General features: G+C 57.3%; 3 protein-coding genes across 17 annotated transcripts; 2 read left to right on the top strand and 1 right to left on the bottom strand.

Annotated features, from left to right (window-relative positions):
• The first annotated feature begins 183 nt into the window (after window positions 1-183).
• On the top strand, window positions 184-6,360 carry CA11 (carbonic anhydrase 11 (inactive)). 2 transcript variants are annotated; one of them, XM_081515364.1, is made up of 9 exons: window positions 184-736; window positions 825-899; window positions 1,679-1,821; window positions 3,648-3,833; window positions 4,418-4,513; window positions 4,661-4,733; window positions 4,858-5,012; window positions 5,264-5,429; window positions 6,232-6,360. In XM_081515364.1, the coding sequence occupies exons 1-9, from the start codon at window positions 670-672 to the stop codon at window positions 6,255-6,257; spliced, it is 987 nt and encodes a 328-aa protein (XP_081371490.1). In that variant the 5' UTR covers window positions 184-669; the 3' UTR covers window positions 6,258-6,360. The 2 variants fall into 2 exon arrangements, with proteins under 2 accessions (XP_081371490.1, XP_081371491.1); XM_081515365.1 differs by lacking the exon at window positions 3,648-3,833.
• A 616-nt stretch (window positions 6,361-6,976) lies between these two features.
• DBP (D-box binding PAR bZIP transcription factor) lies at window positions 6,977-13,152 on the top strand. Of its 4 annotated transcripts, none has more exons than XM_081515381.1 (5): window positions 6,977-7,500; window positions 8,375-8,785; window positions 9,632-9,673; window positions 10,300-10,511; window positions 12,655-13,152. In XM_081515381.1, the coding sequence occupies exons 1-5, from the start codon at window positions 7,362-7,364 to the stop codon at window positions 12,706-12,708; spliced, it is 858 nt and encodes a 285-aa protein (XP_081371507.1). In that variant the 5' UTR covers window positions 6,977-7,361; the 3' UTR covers window positions 12,709-13,152. The 4 variants fall into 4 exon arrangements, with proteins under 4 accessions (XP_081371507.1, XP_081371505.1, XP_081371508.1 ...); XM_081515379.1 differs by having other exon boundaries at window positions 12,674-13,152; XM_081515382.1 differs by lacking the exon at window positions 9,632-9,673.
• Window positions 13,153-13,320: 168 nt separating this feature from the next.
• On the bottom strand, window positions 13,321-21,101 carry SPHK2 (sphingosine kinase 2). 11 transcript variants are annotated; one of them, XM_081515368.1, is made up of 7 exons: window positions 20,987-21,101; window positions 19,843-19,997; window positions 16,661-17,129; window positions 15,762-15,911; window positions 15,536-15,630; window positions 15,330-15,445; window positions 13,321-14,939 (listed from the first exon to the last, which is right to left on the bottom strand). In XM_081515368.1, exons 2-7 carry the CDS (start codon window positions 19,879-19,881, stop codon window positions 13,847-13,849), a joined length of 1,962 nt encoding a protein of 653 aa, XP_081371494.1. In that variant the 5' UTR covers window positions 19,882-19,997; window positions 20,987-21,101; the 3' UTR covers window positions 13,321-13,846. The 11 variants fall into 11 exon arrangements, with proteins under 11 accessions (XP_081371494.1, XP_081371492.1, XP_081371496.1 ...); XM_081515366.1 differs by having other exon boundaries at window positions 19,843-20,019; XM_081515370.1 differs by having other exon boundaries at window positions 19,843-20,019; window positions 20,871-21,101.
• Between the last annotated feature and the right edge of the window lie 187 nt (window positions 21,102-21,288).

Genomic DNA, 21,288 nt, shown 5'->3' on the forward strand with positions numbered 1-21,288 from the left:
CTACTCCATCCACACCAGCCCGAAGAGGAGGGTTCTCTGCTGTGAAAGCCCCCGCCCCCACCCCCAAACAACGACAGAAAAATTAAATAACTGCAAGAAAGAGAAGAGAGGGAGGGGCAGGAGGGAGGAAGGGAGGAGAGAGACAGAGAAACAGAAGAGGGAGGGAGGAGAGGAGGAGGTGGGGAGGGAGAGAGGAGCTGGAGGCTGAGAGGGAGAGAGTGAAGGGGAGAAGGGAGAGGCAGGGACCGAGAAGGAAGGGAGGGGGGAGGAGGTGAGGGAAGCAGGATGGAGGGATGGAGTTAGGGGGCCTGGGAGAGCTTTTAATGAGAAGAGAGCGAAGAAGGGGAGTGTGCATAGGAATCCAGAGGGAACCCGAGGGAGAAGCAGAAGGCAGAGAGAGGAGTAGGAAGATCGGGAGGTAGAGCGAGCCTGGAGGGTTCGGGAAAAGAGGAGAGAAAGGGGAGGCAAAGCGAGGGAGGAGAGGAGAGAGGGGTGGGGGTGGAGGTCTCAGTCCCCGCCTGCCTCAGTAACTGGGGAACTGGGACTCCCTGTAGGGAGGAGCAGAAGGCTGGAAGTCCTGGGAGGGGTCAGGGTTCCACAGAGAGGGGGAGAAGCTGAGAGAGGGCCGGCCGGGACACTGGGAAGGGGTCACCCCAAGGCCTCTTGGGGATGGGGGCTGCAGCTCGTCTGAGTGCCCCTCGGGCGCTGGTACTCTGGGCCGCACTGGGAGCGGCAGGTAAGGCCTGGGAGGTTGGGGCAGGAGCCCCTGAGGGAGGGGTGGGGTCTGGCGCCAAGGAGAGGGGTGCAGGCTGCTCTCTCCCCAGCTCACATCGGACCCGCACCTGACCCAGAGGACTGGTGGAGCTACAAGGATAATCTCCAGGGAAACTTCGTGCCAGGTGCACCCGGGGCGGGGACCCTGGAGTCTGGGCTGCCGGGCGCTTTCTTCCTGAGACCCAGAAGTCCTCTCCTTCCCGCCCGCCCTCCCCACGCCCCAGACCCGAGAGCCCCGGCCCCTTCCTCCCTCCCTCAGGAGGCCCAGCTTCTGAACCCGAGTGGCTCAGCATGGGACATTATACATGCGCATTTCAAGTAGTGAGTGGGAGTGACTGGAAGGTAAGAGAATGTGGGGGTGGAAGAGTGTGTGTGTGTGTGTGTGTGTGTGTGTGTGTTTCCTGAGAAAGAGGCAGGTAGGTCCTGGCTGTTGCTGAGAACCAGAGGTTCAGTGGCCCGGTTCCCCCGCCTCCTCCTGCCCTCTCTTGCAACTCCTTCCTACTTCATTCATTATCCAGCTGTGGGACAAGGAGGCTGAAAGAACTACAACTCCCATGACCTCTGGGGCAGGCAGGCAATGAATGGGTAGTTTGACAGTCCCGGGGCCTGCTGGGAGTTGTAGTTTCTTCCCTCAATGACAATTAAAGATAGGTTTGATCAAAGAGACTTGGAGGTGTTAGGGGGTAAGGGGGGGGGTCCTTAGGAAACGCCTCCAAGATTCTTCTAGGACCCCAGAATTCTGGATCCCAGCCCCCTCCTCCCTCAGAGCCAGGAGTCCAGATTCCCAGCCCTTCCTCTCCTGGGATCCAGGAATCCAGACGACAGCCTTCCTAGCAGGTCCCAGTTTAGGGATCCAGTCCTTATTTCTGACTTCCTTTTCTCCCTATCCCACCTCGGCTCCAAGGACCTCCCTTCTGGGGCCTGGTGAACGCAGCCTGGAGTCTGTGTGCCGTTGGGAAGCGTCAGAGCCCCGTGGATGTGGAGCTGAAAAGGGTCCTCTATGACCCCTTTCTGCCCCCGCTGAGACTCAGCACCGGGGGAGAGAAGGTAAAGAGCCTGGTGGGAGGGGTTACCGAATCCACTGGGGCGGGGCCTGAGTGGGGATCGGGGGTGGAGCTTTGAGTTGGGAGGTTAGCCTTGGGGGAGGAGGTGTAGTCTCCGTGGAGAGGAAGCTACTTACACTTGCAAATGATCACCGATTCTTCCCTCCGCAAACATGGCTCCTAGTCATCCCCTCTCTTAGAAGCAATGGTAAAACAGACTGTCTCTTGGGCCAGGCACTGTTTTCAAACTTGACGAATCCTCTAATCTTCACAGCACCATGAAATAGGTGCTATTATTATCCTTATTTTATGGATGCAGAAACTGAGGCACAGAGAGGTTAAGTTACTTACCTGAGGTCACACAGCCAGAGAGTGCCAGGGCTGAGATTCAGACCTCGGCAGCGTGGTTCCAGAATTCACTCTCTTGCCCGCTTTGCAATATTATTTCTTAGAAAAGCTGGCACTTCCCCGTCACCCAGCCAAAAGTCTCAGAGCTTCCCCATCCCATTTCCTCCCTCACTTTTGTTTCCCATCCGTTCCCTTTCTAGTTTCCTTGCTAACTAGCATCTCATTTCTTGTCCCTCCACTGGTCCCACCGTCATCTTGCATCGGGACTGATGTTATAGCATCTTTGCTGGCCTGTTCTCTGCCTCCTGCAACCCATTCTCCATCCCACAGATAGAGAGATGTTTAAAAACACAAACTGGATCATACCACTCTCTCCTACTCAAAATCTTTCTGTTAGGATAAGTAATGACAGCATACACTTACACAGCACTTAGCGTGTGCCCGGTACTGTGCCAAATGTGTTATATCTATTCAATTATTTAAATAAAAACACAAAATACTCCATCATTGCCCACAAGGCTCTGCACCACCCGGCTCCCATCACCACACTCTCCTTTGCTTACTGGGCTCTGGTCCCAGGCTTCTTCACTGTTATTAAAATAGGCCACCTCAGGGCCTTTGCATGGACTGTTCCCCCTTCTGGAATACCCTTCTCCTCACTCCTTGCAAATAACTGCTCCTTATCTTTCTGGTCGCCATTCAAATGTCACTTCCTCTTGGAAGCCTTTCCTGACACACCCCACTCCTACTCCATTCTCTGGGTTTCCTTTTTTTTTTTTGGCCGTGCTGCTTGCAACTTCTTAGTTCCCCAACCAGGGATTGACAGCCAGACCGCGGCAGTGGAAGCACAGGAGTCCTAACCACTGGACCGCCAGAGAATTCCCTGGGTTTTCCATTAATTAGAACTCCCAGTGCTTCTCAGTGTGGGCATAGGATGTAATTAATTAAGCATTTACTTATATGATTCAGTATTTATTGTTTCTCTTTCATTCGAACAGAAGCTCCATGAGCCCCAGGGTTTTTGTCTACCTGTTCATGGCTTTCTCCCTGGCATCCATGGCACATAGTAGCAGCTCAATAAATACTTGTTAATTAAATTCACCACTATTGAGCACCTACCAAGGATCAGCCCAGAGCCTGGAAAGACATTAATGTTCAAATTATTCAGTTCAGTTCAGTCTCTCAGTCGGGTCCAACTTTGCGACCCCATAGACTGCAGCACGCCAGGCCTCCCTGTCCATCACCAACTCCTGGAGTTTACCCAAACTCATGTCCATTGAGTCGGTGATGCCATCCAACCATCTCATACTCTGTCGTTCCCTTCTCCTCCCGCCTTCAGTCTTTCCCAGCATCAGGGTCTTTTCCAATGTTCAAACTATGCTGAATGATTAAAAGGATATTGGCCGTGGGAAATGTATAAATGGAAAACAGTTGGGAAAAGATTTCTCTGCATTCCCATGACCGCCTCCACCTCCCCCACAGCTCCGCGGAACTCTATACAACACCGGTCGCCATGTCTCCTTCCTGCCTGCGCCCCGGCCTGTGGTTAATGTGTCTGGGGGGCCCCTCCTTTATAGCCACCGACTCAGTGAACTGCGGCTGCTCTTTGGAGCACGTGACGGAGCTGGTTCTGAACACCAGATCAACCATCAGGGTTTCTCTGCTGAGGTGATGGCTGCTGACCTCTGACCCTCGACCTTCACTCTGAGTCAACCAAATTCCTCCCACCTCCTGCATGCATGCTTAGACACTCAATCATGTCTGACTCTTTGCAACCCCATGGACGGTAGCGCATCAGGCTCCTCTGTCCATGGGATCCTCCCTGCAAGAATACTGGAGGAGGGTGCCATTTCCTCCTCCAGGGGATCTTCCCGACTCAGGGATGGAACCCACATCTCCTGCATCGTCAGGTGGATTCTTTACCACTGGCGCCACCTGGGAAGCCCTCCTCCCATCTCACCCTCCTCTTTTTTTTTCCTTAAAAAATTTTTTTTTAATTTATTTTTTAATTGAAGGTTAATTGCTTTACAGAATTTGGTTGTTTTCTGTTGAACACCAGCATGAATCCACCATAGTCACCCTCCTTTTCATGCTTCATCCCATCTTTCTCCACAGAATCCACAGCGCCTTCCCCCCCGCCCACCTCGTGAGCACTAATCCTTAACCTGACTTGGAACCCCAAAGTTGCTCCCATTGCCCATTTTGCCCTCCCCTTCTTCCGGGGGACCCCATTCTCTGTGCTTCCCTCCTAGGTGCAGCTCATCCACTTCAACCAAGAACTCTACGGGAACCTCAGCGCCGCCACTCGGGGCCCCAATGGCCTGGCCATTCTCAGCCTCTTTGTCAATGTGAGCCCAGAGAGGGAGGGAAGGTCTGGACCTGGGGTCTGAGAAGAGGGAGCTAGGAGGCCCAGTCTTTGCAGTCCTAGGGGAGGAAGGGATTGGTGAAGCTTGGATTTCTGGGTTCCTCCCTCCTCACCCCATACCTCCACACAGGTGGCTGGTAGCTCAAACCCGTTCCTCAGCCGCCTCCTTAACCGTGACACCATCACCCGCATCTCCTATAAGAGTAAGTCCCTGGGCACTGGGGCGGGGGGTGGGGTGGGGTGCAGGGGGTGGACGGGGGTTGGCTTACGCACATAGGAGAGTTCGGCAGGGGCACCCCTCTTCACTCTGACCTGATATTCCTGCAGATGATGCCTACTTTCTTCAAGACCTGAGCCTGGAGCTCCTGTTCCCCGAATCCTTTGGCTTCATCACCTATCAGGGCTCTCTCAGCACACCACCCTGCTCTGAGACTGTTACCTGGATCCTCATTGACAGGGCCCTCAATATCACCTCCCTCCAGGTGACCCTGTCAGCCCATTTCCCCCCACCCCCCCCAACCCGTTCCTTGGCCTGGGTGCCCCCTTGCCTCACCTACCCTGCTACCCTCGCTTGACAGGGAACTGGAGGGGATTCGAGGGTCGGACAGCCCTGGGGCTGTCGGGGGCGGGGCTGAGAAAGACTCCGCCCACCCGCCCCCAGGGGCTGGGCTTCCTGCCCGCTGCCACCAGGGCCATTTATTACTCCCACTTTCCCACCCTACTTCCGTGGCAGATGCACTCCCTGAGACTTCTGAGCCAGAATCCTCCGTCCCAGATCTTCCAGAGCCTCAGCGGTAACGGCCGGCCCCTGCAGCCCTTGGCCCACAGGGCCTTGAGGGGCAACAGGGACCCCCGGCACCCTGAGAGGCGCTGCCGAGGCCCTAACTACCGCCTGCATGGTATGATGCAGTCTGCAACCCCTTCCACGTCTTGGTCTAACCTACCTATGTGTCTCCCCTTGATGTTTCAATATGATGCAGTCCAACCCCTCCCTTGCTGCTTCTGTGTGACCCAGCCTCCTGAACTCTCCCTTGCTCTTTCTCCCTTTGTGTCAAAGTGGTACAGCCCACCTTCCTGCCATACACCATTGCAGGTCCGTGATTTGCTATTCTTCACTGCTTGCAACTTGCAACTTGGTGTATAACCCGAGCCCCCTGGTTTCCTTGCGGTACTATCATGTACTGGTCCGTGGTTCTCGTAACTGGGGCTTTTAGAAATGGTACAGCCCAGATCCTTCCCCCTGTTTTCATGTGGTACAACCCTATACTGTTACATACATAATCTGGCACATCCCTTACTAAAAAAAAAAACCCAAAAACCAACGTGGTACCCTCCCCTTCTCCCCCTACTGCCTCCTCGAGGTTCAGTCCCGTGATCTAGTGCACCTCTCTGGCTTCTCAACATGGTACAGCCCAGACCTCCCCATGAATACCTTCACGTAGTTCCGCCTAATGCTGAAACTGGATGTCCCTATTCCACCCTCCTGCTGCCTCCCTGTGGTTCAGCCCAGTGCCAGGCAACCTGGCCATTTCCCCCAGCTTCTCAACCTGGTACATTCCGATTCCCCCCTTTGCAGCCTCCCTGTGGTAGAGCCCCGCGTGGCCCACACCCACCCGCCCCCTACCCGCCCCTTGCACGCCCCCTGCAAGGTCCATCCTATCTTGCCCTAAACTAACGTCGTCTACCCGTGTCATCTTACAGTGGATGGTGCCCCCCATGGTCGCTGAGACTCCCCATCGAGGACTGCGCCTGCCTTTCCCAAGCCTCCCCACAAGGGGAGGGGAGTCACCCCCAAAACAAAGCTATTAAAGGGACAGAATACTTCCTGTATCTCAGTGGTCTCATTCTAGGCACGGCGGGGAAACATTTGGGTATTAAAGAACAGTAGCCTTCTTCTAGAAACCATCTCCCTCTTCCTAAACCCCACTTCTTCCGGTTTCCCGAAAGAGTTACTTGGATGTGTGGCTCCTTTAAGTAGCGATTCTCCCCTCCCACCCAACTACCCACCCTCCCCGGCAGGCAGCACGCGCAGAGCCATGTGCTTCCCCCTCCCGTCTGCCTCATTGGCCCGAACTGGGTCACGGTCCCGCCCCCAGAGCCATCTCCCATTGGGTAAATGTAGGTCAGGGTCCCGCCTCCCTCCAAAAGGCAAGGTAACTTCATGCTCTGAGCCCCTCTCTCGCACTTCTGGGCCTTGGCGGATCCAGGGGTCCCATTGGCTGTGCGTCTCGAGGGGTCAGGACGCGATTGGCCCGCGCTTTCAGCTGGAGGGAGGCACGCGGCTGGGGTGCAAGGCCAGAGTCGGGTGGGGGCTGAGAGGAGGGGTGCGCTCTGTGGCGTCGGGTGTTTTGGTTTGGCTTTTTTTTTTTTTTTTCCGCGAAAGAAGTTTGCTTTGGCCACGCCTCAAGGGAGCCGCCTCCCTCTGCCCTCTCCCCCGGCGGTCCGCGCACACCTCTCGGTGCAGATTGCAAAGCTCCTTCCTTGGAGAGAGCCGCAGATTTTGCCGAAGCCAGGCTCGCCCACCTTGTAGAAGGAGCGCCTTGTGCCCCCCTGAACTCTCAGTTGCAAAGAGCCTGCCGCCTGATTTGATCACCCCCTCACCCAGACTGTATGCTCTTCTGGGACCCTCTTGAGTTGCACGTTCCTGCACCGAGGACTGCAAATCCCCGTCGCTCCTAGGATTTGCAGTATTCTGGATACTGGAGGCTTGCAAGCTACTCTCGCCCGCCTCTGGGCAGACACTTGCCGGAACCATCGGAGTGTGCCGCTGACTGGCAAGCCAGCTGTTCGCCTCTCCATGAATCCGTGAGCCTGCGGGCAGGTGCCGGGCGATGGCGCGGCCTGTGAGCGACAGGACCCCGGCCCCCCTGCTGCTGGGCGGCCCGACTGGAGCCCCCCCTGGTGGGGGAGCGCTGCTTGGGCTGCGAAGCCTTCTGCAGGGGACCAGCAAGCCCAAAGAGCCAACTAGCTGTGAGTTCTAGCCCCCATCTCAGACACCGTACTCCCTTAGGGTCTCAAGTGTGGGGAGGGTCCCCAGCTACCTTCTAAGTGCCAAGAGTCCATCCTCTTTAAATACCCAAAGTCCAACCTTTAAATACCCAAATACTTAGGTGTTTGGACCCCTAGCTCCCAGGACCCAAAAGTACCGGCCCTCATGCCAGTCCACCCGAGGACTCAAGACTCTAGGCCCCAGCCCCGTCTTCCTTTTGGTTTCGAGCGCCTGGACCCCTGGGGTCCAGGGAGAAGGGAGGGGGTGTGTCGAAGGCTCACACGGTTGTTACACGGGCTTGGGCGGGGCCTCCTGGGGTCACATGGCGTCTAGAGATGAGGAATGTGCCCCAGGAATAGAGCCCCTTCCTGCCCCCTTAAAGAGTGTGGAGGCGGGGAGAAGGGGGTACTGTGCGCCGGGTTGGGGGGGGCGGGAGAGGGGGTTGTAGATTACAGAGGAATTACAGAGTTGTCATTTTTTTCTCTCACCTGTCCAACCCTCCACCTACCTCTGTCTGAACTTCCGCTCCCCTTCCTGGGTGTCTGTCCCCATCCCTCTTTGCATCCCTGTCCTCGGCTCTTTCTGAGTCTCCTCCCCTCTCTTGGTCCACCGTCCCCGTCTCTGTTCTTTCTTCCTGGGTCTTTCTCCCTCTCTGAGCCTCTATCTCCTCCTCTCTCTGGGTCCTTGCTCTCGTTCTCCGGTCTCCCACTTCCTTTCTGTGTCCCCGCTCTCTGGATCTCTGCGGTGCGGGGATCTATCCCCTCGTTCCTCGCGTTTCTCTCCACTCGGAGTTGATTCATCATCTCTTATCTTCCTCTTCCTCCCCACCCTGCCCTCTCTTTTCCTTGCCCGCAGGTCTCCTGAAGGAAAAGGAGCGCAAGGCGCCCCCGCCAGCAGCAACAGTCCCCGGGCCGGGCCTGGAGACGGCGGGCCCGGCGGATGCTTCAGCTGGGGCTCTGGTGGGCGGCGGGTCCCCGAGGGGACGCCCGGGGGCTGCGCCCGGCCCGGGTTTGTTGGCGCCGCTACTGTGGGAGCGGACACTGCCGTTCGGCGACGTGGAGTACGTGGACCTGGACGCCTTCCTGCTGGAGCACGGGCTCCCTCCCAGCCCGCCGCCCCCGGGCGGCCCGTCGCCAGCGCCGTCACCGGTGCGCACTCCCGCACCCTCCCCGGGGCCCGGCTCCTGCGGCTCGGCCTCCCCTCGTTCTTCGCCCGGGCACGCCCCCGCCCGGGCTGCCCTCGGGGCCGCCGGCGGCCACCGCGCAGGTGCGACTGCGGGGGCGAGGCAGGGCCCTGGTTGGGCGGGGCTTGGGCCCCAGAGGGCGGGGCTGTGCGACAAGGGTTTGGGACGGTGGGACTGGGGCTGCATGCCCGAAGTCCGTGACCCCTAATCGGGAGACGTCGAGAGAGGTGTCCAGATTTTGTGTTCCCTAATGGATCAGGGAACTGGGTCTCCCGGACCTTTAGGAGATGAGGGACTTGGGACCCCAAGTTCCAGGAAGCCTGTCCAGTTGAGGTCGTGTGAACTTTTATGTGGGACGTGAGGACAAAGGGTCTGGATACTCGAGGAGTCGGGACTGAGATCCCAGAACACCGGAGTTATTTACCGGCGTTTATTCTGGACTGCGCCCCAGAATCTGGGCCCGGAATCGGTGCAACTGGGGTAGGGCCGGAACTCCTAGGCCCTCTGCGAGGGAGAAAGACAAGGGCCAGGCACAGACGTGTTTCTCCAGGACAAAAAGGACTGGCGGCCCTGCTCCCTTGGTCCCCCTAGTGGAGAGAGGGGGGCGCCCTGGATCCCGGGAGTCCTTCAGAAGGGATCGTCATCCTAGGTCTTTCATTGACTGGGGCAAGGACTGAGTTTTCTATATTCCTGCAAGAGGTGCCCTGGAGTCCCAGGATCGTGCTTATCCCAGTGGCGAGAATGTCTGGGACCTGAGAATATAGAAGGGGGCCGTCTTCGAGTGTTCCCTAGAGAGCAGAGGGGCCTTGAGGTTGAGAGCTGAAACCCCAGGGAGCAAGAGGAAAGGTGGGCACTCTGGGGTTGCCAGGGGCGGACAGCAGGTCGGGGATTCCCGGACACACCTGATCCTGGTCCCGACCTCCCCGCAGGACTAAGGCCCTCCCCTTCCCAGCCGCACATTCCCGCGCCACGTGAGTCCTCCTCCCTGCTCCGTGCTGTGCGCACGCTCGATCACGAGGGAGGGGGCGGGACTGGAGAAACGTGAGGGCGCCCGGGGCGGCGGGGCTGGTTGGGGGGGGGTGCGGCGGGAAGCAGGCGCCAGCACGTGACTCGGCCCTGAACCTGTGTCCTCAGTTGGCCCGGGCTGGCTCTCTCTTAAAGATACATGCAGCTTTTACGCATGAACCAACCTCATTATGCTTCCTCACTCTTCGGACTTAATAACTCTTAAGAAGCTAACTTGATGTGTCGTCGGGACACTTTTCCCTGGGATCTAGGCTTTGGTTCAGTTAAGAAGGGTAGGACTGTAGGAAAGAAGCTAAGTCCTGAGGCTTTTAGAAGCAGTGATCCAGGTTCTTGTGCTGCTTAGGGCAAGTCACCTGGGATTGGGCCTTGGTTTTCCTGTGTGACCAGTGGGAGTTGGTTTCATGATTGCTAAGCATCTTTGTGGCTTAGGGAATCTTCATATTTTACATTAGGGAGGTTAATCCCTGGTGGGCTTTATGTTTGATCCCATAAAGACCTTCCTTGGTAGCCTCTGGGGAACCCCCTTCCCCAAATAAATACACCCTCGGGTGGCACATTCTGTTTCCCCAAGGCCTGACCTCTCGGGACACACCCAGCCCTGTGGACCCAGATACGGTGGAGGTGCTGATGACCTTTGAGCCTGACCCAGCCGATTTAGCCCTGTCCAGCATTCCCGGCCATGAGACCTTTGACCCTCGGAGACACCGCTTCTCCGAAGAGGAACTCAAGCCCCAGCCAATCATGAAGAAAGCGCGGAAGATCCAGGTGCCAGAGGAGCAGAAGGTGAGCGTTGCTGGGTGTGGGACACAGGCTTGTGCATGCTGGCCCTACATCCAGGGATGGCCCTTCCTTCACAGTCAGACCTGGGTTTCTCACCGGGATTAGCACTCATGTTCTTCAAACCTACAGCCAAGGACCATGGGCAGCTGCATGGGGGCAGAGGTTTGGGCTCGAGATTTGTGAAAAGGGAATCATTGTGGGACTCAGACTCAGCCAGCCCTGCTGGGACTGGTTTTACAGGCTTGAAGTTTCTCCTATCAGTTTGACCCAAGACCCTCACTGTGGCAGGCTTCAGGGTCTACTAGTCACTACACTTGCTAAGGATAGATAGCATCCCTTCAGAATGGGGTATCAGCTTGTTTCTTCTAAGCAGCCAGCTTGGCTGGGGTTGGTCCTTTAATCTCTGGTTTGGGGCATCCTTCAGGGCAATAGAGCTTCCCTGGTGACTCAGATAGTAAAGAACCTGCCTGCAATGCAGGAGACCTGGGTTTGATCCCTGGGCTGGGAATATTCCCCTGGAGAAGGGAATGGCTACCCATTCCAGTATTCTTGCTTGGCAAATTCCATGGACAGAGGAGCCTGGCGGGCTACAGTCCATGGGGCCGCAAAGCGTCAGACACAAGTGAGCGACTTTCACTTTTTCAGGGCAATTGCCTAGTGTGAAGACTTTGCCAGCCCCTCTAAGCCTTGTTTTCTGGGCTCACTGGTGAGAGGCCTCAGGTTCTCATTTGCAGCCAGGGCCACATTCCGATTTGAGGTGTTTTGGGCAGTAACTGCATCTCTCTAGTACTCTGTCTTTGCCAGACCTGGGTCTTCCCTAACAAGGGGTGCCTGGGCCTGGGCTCACAAGACTTTGCCATGTCCTTGTGTAAGACATAACTACTTGAACCAGTGAGTGCACGCGTGTGTGCACGCTGTCACTTCAGTCATGTCTAACTCTTGGCAACACTATGGACTGTAGCCCGCCAGGTTCTTCTGTCCATGGGATTCTCCAGGCAAGAATACTGGAGTGGGTTGCCATGCCCTCCTCCAGAGGATCTTCCCAACCCAGGGATCAAACCCACGTCTCTTGTGTCTCCTGCATTGGCAAACGGGTTCTTTACCACTAGGGCCACCAGGGAAGCCCAGTGAGTACTGGCCTGTAAACCAAATCTAGACCAGTGGTTTCTCCTGCCACAGGGCTCTGTTGTTAGGGACTGGATTTGCCCTAGCAAGCAGGGACTAGGCTTTAATGGAATGAGGTTGGAGGGGCATCTTTCAGAGCTCTGGGTGGTCCTTGTTACTAAGGAGTGGTCCTCCCTCACAGCCAAATTCAAGGACTGGGGAACTCTAAACATGATGGTGTGGGAAGGTCTCGGGACAGACCCTTTTGCAGCCAGGGCCTGTTGGGAGGAGGCAACTCCCTGTGGCCTCTATGCAAAGCCAGTGGGTCAGAGGGATTTCCCTGGCAGTCCGGTGGTTAAGACTCCGAGCTCCCAACACAGAGGGCACAGTTTTGGTTCCTGGTTGGGGAACTAAGATCCTGCATGCTGCACTGTGTGGTCAAAAACAAGACAATAATCTAGCCAATGCATCAGAGACGCTGTGGTCATTGGGACCACTTATACCTCACTTTTGTTTGCTGAGGAGGGATAAGATCGCCTTGGCAACCAGGTCAGAAGGGCCCAGCTCTGAGAGGTTTTTATGGGACACCAAACCCCATCACTAGGAAGCCCAGCAACCAGGATCTGAAAAGGTGATGTATAGGGCTTTTCACTAGGAGACGCCCTCAGGCCCTGAAGGCCTTGTTGCTAGGGAACCAATATCCTTAGCAAACCAGGGAGCTAACTGCAGGCCTTTTGTCAAGTGAGAAGAGCTTGGGTCTGCTTTGCACACTGGAGACTAAAGCTCAGTTGCTTAAGATAGGAGGCTTTCTCCTGCCTTAGCTGTTGCTATGGGCCCACTTTCCTTAGCAACCAGGGCCCTAGAAGGCCAGACCCTTGGGAATCCATCTACTGGAGACCTGGTATCCTTTTGGCTCCACTGCTGGGCGAGAAGCAGCCCCCCGGGGCGGCGGGGGCTCTCTTAGCTGTAGTCTGGTCCCAGAAGGCACAAACCAAGCTTTTCCTCCCTTCTTTCGCTGGGGCTGGGCCCCTCTGGACCTCAGTGCTTTCCTGCCCACCCAGGACGAGAAATACTGGAGCCGACGGTACAAGAATAACGAGGCAGCCAAGCGGTCCCGTGACGCCCGGAGGCTCAAGGAGAACCAGATATCGGTGCGGGCGGCCTTCCTGGAGAAGGAGAACGCCCTGCTGCGGCAGGAGGTGGTGGCCGTGCGCCAGGAGCTGTCCCATTACCGTGCTGTGCTGTCCCGATACCAGGCCCAGCACGGAGCCCTATGAGGCTGCCCCCACCCCGCAGGTGGAGCTCTCCTCCGCCTCTCTCAGACTTGTGCCCTGACACCCTCTTCCCTTCCCTGCCCTGTGGCCCACGGGCCGGCCAGCTGGGTGCCCCAGGGACGCGATGATGCAGATAAATACATTTATATTTTTAAGAAAAATCGAGCCTCCCCGCTCCCTCACGGGGGCGGGGAGGGTCCTCAGTGTGTCCCCCATCCTCCCACCGCCTCCGTTAACACGATCCTGAATAAATCTTGAGAACCCCAGAGCCAGCTGTCGTGGGGGAGGAGGCAGCTCCCTGGCCCTAGTTAAAGGCCAGCGGGTCACGCTGGCCGCAGTCCATGGGCAGGTCTGGGCTTCGGTCCATAAAAGGCAGGAGTGCCCAGAGTCCGCTCCCTCCCACAGGCTGCCAGATGGAGGAAGGGGCGAGGACCTGAGAGGAATGAAGCCACTGCCTTTATTGCATAGACCTTTTCAATTGCTTTGAAGATTGGGGCTGGGGGAACGCACAGAAGACACGACACGAACTTCCCCACCCGGGGGCAGAGGAACATTAGTGCAAATCCGAGCGCCGGCCCGGGGGACCTGCCCCTCCTGGGCTGATTGGCCAGCTTGGTGGAGGCACCGGAGTAAACAGGGCTAATTACCTAAGGCCTCCCCGGCCCGTACATCCCAGGTCGCGTCACTGGACGACGTGTTAAGACAGGCTCCGCCCTCAGCCGACCTGGCTTTCTACGAGTCGGGCGCGAGGACCTGGAGTGTACCCCGCCCTCACTAAGTTCGGGACACCCTCCAGCATCACCTCTGGTCCCCTAGGGTAGGGCGCAATCCTGAGACGCGGCCTGGACCGGTGTGCGGCTTCCGCGCGAACTCCCACAGCCTCGCCAAGCCCCCTAGCTCGGGCTCCGCCCCTTTAGGGATGTAAGCCCCGCCCCTGGCGGACTCCAAACTTGGTCGAGTTTAGGCTTCCCGCCCAGGGCAGCCTGGAGGACCCGTGAGCAATGTACCGAGGCCAGGATGCACCTGCGCCTGCAATGGCCCGTACTCCACCTGCTCCCCGTCCACCGTGAGCACGCCGCGGGGCGTGAGCGGCTCGAGGCGGAAGGCACGAGCTGCGGCGTAGCCCAGGTGCGGACAGCCCAGGCTGAAGTGGTTACCACGCTGCATGGCCAGAAACAGGCGCAGTAGCGCCGCCCGAGAGATGCCGCTGCGCACCCAGCACAGGTGCACCAGGCCATCGTCAAAGCGCGCGTGGGGGGCCGCCACGAGGTCAGCCCCCAGGTGGCTGGGTAAGATGGCCAAAACAAGCACAAAGTCGCCCTCCATTGTCACCCAGCCTGGGGGTAGCGGAGTGCCTAGAGGAGGGAGCAGGTGGTCAGGTGGTCCCCCAACAGAGATGGCTACCGGGGCGCCAGGGGTGGGAGGTGGGAGCCCAGAGGATGCTGCCATTTCTGAGGCCCCCTCGCTGATGGGTGAGAGCTGAGCTGCCTTGGGGGTCCCCGGGGGCGAGGGCAGCAGTGGGTCCGGGGACAGTGGGGCATCCCCAGCCCCACCCCAGTCCCCAGCCAGCTCTGGGCCCCCACCGTTGAGGGACAGGATGGGCAGGGGTTCAGGTGAGCCAGGGGAGATCACAGCAGGCTGAGGCAGGGGCAGGGGCAGGTCTGACACTGAGCGATGCAGGGGTGAGTGGGCCACGGCTGGGGCTGGGGCTGGGGCCAGGGTCAGCTCTGACTTGGCCCTTGGCAGGCCATGGGCAGGGGCAGGTGAGGAGGGTTCCCCGGTGGCAGGGAGGTAGGAGAAGCGGCCGCGGTAGGTGTGCAGCGTGGCAAGGCCCAGGACTGTGCCCAGCGTGAAGCGAGCACTGCCCAGGGCCCTGAAGCGCTCGCTCTGGATGTCCACGTCTGACACGAAGCCCCAGGCCACAGACAGGAAAGAGAAACAGCGGGAGCCGGAGGCCAGAGTCACGGAGAGCAGGTCCAGCGGGTGGCTGCCACCCCGGCAGAGCAGTAAGGAGCAGTTGAGTAGCAGGTCAATACCCAGGGCCGGCTCAAATCTGCACAATCAGACATGGACAGACACAGCAGGAAAGAGTAAACAGGGCTGGTGAGACACTCTGTGCCCGGGCGGGGGGGGTCGGGGACGGGACACAGACTGGCAGGGAAGCAGACGAGGTGGGGGCGGGGAACCAGGCCTGGGCCCACCCACAGCCATCTGGCCACCTCCAGACGGGCTCTTCTTACTGGGCCAGGTTCCCTGTCAGTTCTTTCACTTCAGAAGCATTCACGGAGTGCCTCTTCCGGCCAGGTACAGTTCTAGGGCACTAGGGAGACCCCTCAGAACAAGACAGGCAAAAATATGGGGGCGGGGGGGGGAGGCGCGGCGGGGGAGGGCTGCGAAGCAGATGGATTAGACCCATTATCCCAGGAGGGCTCCTCCCACCTACCCCCCGTGCTGGTTCACAGCTCCTGCTAACGCGTTGCCCGAGCCACAGGGGAGAATGCCCACGGGAGTCTTCACAGCCTCTTCCCAGTCGGGGCGTTGTAGGAGTCCATTCAGCACCTGGAGAGTGAGAGACCGGACACCCGGGTGTTGGTCCTGGCCCCTGCAGACTCCCGGGCTCAGGCTTGAGGAAGGGTGGTCCTGCCCTACCTCATACAGCAGCCCATCTCCCGAGACTGTGACGATGCCGTCCCACTCGCTCAGGTTCAGCCCCTGGACCAGCTCACGGGCGTGGTTCTGTCGTTCTAAGGTGGGAAACCAAAAGTGAGGTGGGCTCTTCCACGCCCCCGAACCCACCCCCCACCCCTCACCTCCCACCCCTGGACTCCGGAGCCCTAGCCCTCAACTCCCACCTGCCTCCTGACACCACCCTTACCTGTCTGGATCAGGTTGAAGGACAGCCCCGCTTCGGAGATCATGGGCAACACATGGTTCTTACACCACTGCCAGGCTAGGCCCCGCCCTCCAAAGGGATTGACCAATAAGAGCAATCGGGGCGGCCTCGGCAGGAGGTCGGGGGTGATTTCTGCAGAGAGAGGGGAAGGAGTCTACAGAGGTCAGGGACCCAGGCCCCTCATCGCAGAAACAGTAACTGCAAATAGCCCCAGTGGAGCTGGTGGAAGTCCAGTTTTCCTCCCGGGCCTCACCAGCTCAGGCCCAGGCGTACATCCCCGTGCGCCCGCCAGCCCCAGGTGCGGAGACAAAGGCAGTGCTGGGGAGTCTAATCCCAGCGCCCTTTGGAGGGAGGAAGGAGGAGAGCTGTGGTTTCCACCTTCCACACCCCCAAACACCTGGGCCCCGGGTCAGGTTACTCCACTGTGGGAAGCAGTCAGGACCAAGGAAAACGCACCATGGAACCTCTACCTCTTTGTGCCATCTGAGTACCCTGGGTGGGGGCCTCTGCCCTCGAGCCTTCTTGGATCCCACCTCCCCCCCCCAACCAGAGCTGGATGAGATGCCATCTCAAGGCCTAGGAGCATGTCTCAGTTGGCTGCTCTCACCAGCCCAGGAGCCTCTGACTCATCTGTGGTCAGGACCCAGGGAAAGGGAAAGGGAACAGAGAAATCTTGCAAGAGCAGCAAACATGACTCCTTCTCTGCTTGTGATTTTGTTCCTTCTGTAGCCCATCCCTGTCTGTATATCACTCTTTCAGTATGAAGCCAGAGGGACACATCACACAGACACACAGAAAAGGAGACACAGAGATGCCCACAGAGGGAGATCCGCAGAGACACTGAGGTGGCCTTAGGACAGAGAGGCTGCCCAGTGCCTCACCCCCGTCCCCAGGCAGTGGCAGTCCACGGAGCAGACACGTGAGGGCAGTGGCCCAGCGCTGGGCCTCAGCGCGGTTCTCCTCGTAGGTGGCTGCCCCATCGGCCCGGAAGGTGCGTGCAGCTCTGCGCCGGCCCCCGCGCCGGCCCCTGGGGTAGGTGTAGATGCAGAAGTAGGCTGCTGAGTCCAGGGGGCTTCGGCTCCGCAGGGTGCAGCAGCCTGAGACCTCGGTCAGCAGGACCAGGCCACCCCGGGGCCGGGCCTCGGGCTTTGGGCGCAACCGCTGTATGTGGAGGGCTTGTGGTGTGAGGGTGAGGGCGAAGCGTGCGCCACGGGCTGGGTAGGAGCCAAACTCGCCATGCAGGAGTGGGGTGCTGGGGGTCAGTGGCGGTGGGGGTGCCATAGCCTTGACCCTGTCCAGGGCGCTTCTAGGCCGGTAGCCCCAGCTCCAGGTCAGCTCCTGCTCTGGCCTCTGTGGAGGAGGAAGGAGGGCAGGAGTCAGAGTCCAGGAGCCCCATGGTGGGCAGAGGGGAGCACGGGCAGGGCCTGTGGACAGGAGGAGACAGTGAGGTGAGGGGTGCCAACAGGCGAGATGGAAGCACCAGAGGGAGAGAGGCCCAGACAAAGTGTGGGAAGACTCTGAGGACACAGGGCAGAGGTCAGGTGGACAAGAAGGCCAGCATCCTGGAGGGTCCACACCCAGGCATGCAAATATTCATTCCTTTATTCCCCAAATAATTATTCAATACTATGTGCCAATGGGGCTTCCCTGGTGGCTCAGTGGTAAAGGATCCACCTGTCAGTGCAGGAGATGCAAGGGATGTGGGTTCGATTCCTGGGTCTGGAAGATCCCCTGGAGTAGGAAATGGCAACCCACTCCAGTATTCTTGCCTCGAAAATTCCACAGACAGAGGAGCCTAATGGGCTACAGTCCATAGGGTCACAGAGAGTCAGACATGACTGAACACACATACACATGCACACACTCAGACACAGAGAAAAAGGTCTGAGAGCCAGAGAAACACTGAGAGGAGACAGACAGCTTCAGTGAGATGAAACCTAACAATGAAAGATATTTGGAGAGCAAGGAAGAGTGTAGGGGCTCCAGAGGTGCACCGAGGATCAGAAAGACAACAGTGGAGAGAAAGACACAGAAGAGGCAGGAGATAGGGGATGCAGTATCTGGAAAGACTGAGAAAGGGGTGTGACATGGAGGGACTAAAGGGTCGGAGAGGGAGAGCCACATGTGGGAACCTGCAAGGGACAGAGGCCAAGAGATGAACCTCAAGCACTGACGTACTTGGGTGTCTGGCTGCCTGCTCTCCAGAGAGAGACTGGGAGCAGGGCCTAAGATCCGCTCCCTCTGCCCTCCACCCAGTTTCTGGCTCCTCCTCCCTGTTCACCTTTGTTCCCCACTGCCCCGCCCACTCAGTCAGCGATCAGTTCTGCCCTTCACCTACCCCAGGCCCAGAACTGCCCCAGACACACCCCCATCTGTGGACTCTTAGGAGTGACCTCTGTCTCCTACCCGGCGGGGGGTGGGGGGTGGTTCCTTCAAGGTTCACCCATAAACTTGCATTGACCGCCCCCCCCTTTCCTTTACCTTAAATCAGTTTGCACGGAGCCCTAGATCTCCCCCAGTCCTTGGCCTGCGATTCTGTCCCTAGGTTCCCAGGCCGCTGGCCTGATTTTCATCCATAGGTCCCCCCCAATCAATAAGCCTAAGTCTCTGTCTCCGGTTCCCTGGGTTCCGGGCCTTCATCCCCACCCCATTTCCAGAACCCGGTTCCAGACCTGAGTTTTCATTCCTGGATCTCTCAGTCCTGGTTCTGGTTCTCCATCTCCACCCCACACCACTAGTACCCCAGTCTCGGGCCTGCGTATACGTTCCTCTTGGTCCCTGAGTCCTCCTGACTTGGGTCCATGTCCCGGCCCCGGGTCCTCCTTCACACAGCCCCTCTAGTCATCATCAACTGTCCGCACCAGACCCAGGGGTTGCGGGGGGGGGAGGGTGTGCATCCGCTCAGCCAATGGCCGCGCGGCCGGCCTGAATTACACCAATGAGAGCGTGCGGGGGCGTGACCAATCGACTCGCGAGCTTTGCGCAGGGGCTTCCCGCGGAAACGCTGGAGAACTGGGCGGGGTATCGCCTTTCGTGAGCTCAGCCGCCATTATAGGTGAGGGCAAGGCGCAGCAGAGGCGGCTGCACGGTCCCATGGCCAGCGCCCCTGTCGCCATCTTTATTGAGGGCACGTGGGCCTGTCCCATCCTTTGAGTTTATAAAAGAGAAGGGGGCGTGGGGGAGGAAGTCTTTAACTGCAGATAGAGAATGATCTTAACACATCTAACAAAGAGCAGAGACATGCAAAAACAGTAAAAGAGAAGCAGAGGCAGAGGCAGTTAACACACTTAGACATAAAGCAGAAAAGAGATATAAACAAAGACAACAGAATTAAGAATGTGCAAGGTAAGGACATAAGAAAACCCAGAAAATGATGGACACAGAGAGACATGGGGACAGACACTTTTGGAATGAAAACCAGGAAGGAGAGGCTCATTAATTCACAAACTGTTCACCTTGGGCAAAAACTGGAATGGGGACATCATGGCATAAATATTTGCCCAGTGAAATGGCAAGACAGAGACACAGGAAAGAGAATGGGAGAGACAGTATCTGAGAGAGATAAATATCTCGGTCAAGGGTGAGGGACGGAGAGAATGTTGGAGGCTGAGAGGAACTGAGACCAAGAGACAGAAAGCAAAGATGTTGACAAAGAGACATAGAGAGGCAAAGACATGAGGAAAGTGAAAGAAATAAGGCAAGAGTAATATCAGGTGACCTAGAAACAGAATTGTAGAAACAGACACATGCTGAAGGAGATAGGGACTGAGCTTGCTGCAAAGAGATAAACAGAGGATGAAGTTCATTTACTGCCAAACAATGTATCTAGTGTTCAACTGAGAATAGCAACAGCACCAGATAATATGTGCCAAAGGCTGAGAGAGGGACAGACACCCAGTAAGATGGAGAGACCGAGAAATACAGCGTGTGCGCTTAGGGCTCCAGGGAAAAGAAAGATACAGTGATCAAAGAGGCTGAGACTCAAAGACCAAGGCACAGGGACAAGGAGGAGAAGAAAACTGTCCCGTGGTATGGTTATCTGGACTTTCACATAGACCCTTACCTGGTCCTGCCGCTCCTCTGCTTCAAGGTGTCCATTCATCTGCTGGTTCTCTGCTGTGTTACTACATCAGCAAGACGCTGGGCCTAGTTCGGAGGCCATGGGTGGGTGGTAAGGGCAAGGAGTTAGGGCTCATGGTGCAGGTTTGGTCTGTGGCTCTGTGAAGAGGTAAGTAGGAGCCTGAAGGGCAGAGTAAAGGAGGCCAAGCTATTATAGGAATACTGCAGGCCCTAGAGGCAGGGCTTCCACAAGGAAGAAGCTTCATCATTGCCCCAACCAGTCCATCTGGTCCCATCCAGTAAAGTCAAGAACAGGAATAGATAATTTTTAGCAAGCACTTATTATGAACCAAACATTGTCCTGAGCTTTTAAACTAATTTTTAAACTAAATGCTCCAAAACACTCTATGTGCCAGGCCTACTATCATCCCCCGTTTCCAGATTAAAAAAGTAAGGCACAGAGAAGTTACGCGACTTGCCCAAGGTCACGCCATTAGTAAGTATTAACAGCAAAGCCACGAACTGAATTAGCTTACAAACGATATCACCATCTTTCTATGTCTCTGCTCCTCTCTGGATCTCCACCTTCCCTCTTTCTAGGTCTTCTCACTCTCCCGGGTCACCAATTCATCACTCTCGCTTTCTGTCCACTCCCCTTCTCGGTCTCCATTCTTCCTCCTCTCGGAATCTCTGTCTCCCTCTAAGGCTCCCTTCCCCTCTCTTTCAGGAGTTTTTTTTACCCATCCCCTCTCTACACCCCATCCCAAAGCCCGGGGGGCTTCAGCTTGCCTCCTCTACGCTCCAGTACCGTGCACATCCCTCAAACTGAAACACCCTGGACCACCCGAATCTTTCCCGCTGGGAAAAGCAGCCTCCCGATGGCAGGGGCAAATAGGGTTCAGGGATGGGCCATCTAACGGTACAGGGAGAAGGTGAACCTAAAAACTGGAAATACAGGATGCCACAAACGAGGCTGCAGCAAGATGATCTCGGGTTACATCTCAAGTAAGACTTCCCGAGCTGCAGCCGCACCTGAGAGGCGCAGCAAGCAATAAGCCAGAGGAGAGCCTCCTGAGGAGGAAACGCCCAAAGCTTGAGGTCAAAGGTTTCCCGAGGTCCAGACTAGCCAGACAGCCCCGCCTCCTCACCTCTAATACTCGGCTCTCTGGGTCCTCCGGGAGCCACAGAGAGGCCGTCAGCGTCGGGCCAGAGCGTCACCGCGCGACGCCTCTTACTAGCTCCGCGCGACATCTCTCTCGCTCCGAGAGCCTTTTCTTCCGGAAGACTATCAAGAACAGGGCGTGGATAGGGCTAGAGAGGCCCCAGACGTGCGGGTGCTTCCGGCCTTGGCGCAGCCCTTGTTGCCCTTTAGATGCTCCTCCACTCAATTCCGGAAACGCCCATCTAGCTGCCCATCTGATTCACCATAGAGAGGCGTGAGTCATAGTAG

This window comes from Giraffa tippelskirchi, chromosome 7, assembly GCF_054371585.1.
Source record: "Giraffa tippelskirchi isolate mGirTip1 chromosome 7, T2T-mGirTip1v1.2.pri, whole genome shotgun sequence".
Lineage (NCBI taxonomy): Eukaryota > Metazoa > Chordata > Mammalia > Artiodactyla > Giraffidae > Giraffa > Giraffa tippelskirchi.

What these genes read in the sequence shown, in the direction of transcription:
- DBP (XM_081515379.1), top strand. Translation starts at nt 7,362, where the DNA reads ATGGCGCGGCCTGTGAGCGACAGGACCCCGGCCCCCCTGCTGCTGGGC. An exon ending in GCCGCACATTCCCGCGCCAC is followed by an intron (nt 9,674 to 10,299) that starts GTGAGTCCTCCT and finishes TGTTTCCCCAAG; the next exon opens with GCCTGACCTCTCGGGACACA. An exon ending in AGGTGCCAGAGGAGCAGAAG is followed by an intron (nt 10,512 to 12,673) that starts GTGAGCGTTGCT and finishes CTGCCCACCCAG; the next exon opens with GACGAGAAATACTGGAGCCG.
- CA11 (XM_081515364.1), top strand. Translation starts at nt 670, where the DNA reads ATGGGGGCTGCAGCTCGTCTGAGTGCCCCTCGGGCGCTGGTACTCTGG. An exon ending in CCAGGGAAACTTCGTGCCAG is followed by an intron (nt 900 to 1,678) that starts GTGCACCCGGGG and finishes CTCGGCTCCAAG; the next exon opens with GACCTCCCTTCTGGGGCCTG. An exon ending in TCAGCACCGGGGGAGAGAAG is followed by an intron (nt 1,822 to 3,647) that starts GTAAAGAGCCTG and finishes CCTCCCCCACAG; the next exon opens with CTCCGCGGAACTCTATACAA.
- SPHK2 (XM_081515368.1), bottom strand. Translation starts at nt 19,881, where the DNA reads ATGAATGGACACCTTGAAGCAGAGGAGCGGCAGGACCAG. An exon ending in GCCACTGCCTGGGGACGGGG is followed by an intron (nt 15,912 to 16,660) that starts GTGAGGCACTGG and finishes CTCTCTCTGCAG; the next exon opens with AAATCACCCCCGACCTCCTG. An exon ending in GCTGTGAACCAGCACGGGGG is followed by an intron (nt 14,940 to 15,329) that starts GTAGGTGGGAGG and finishes CTGATTGTGCAG; the next exon opens with ATTTGAGCCGGCCCTGGGTA.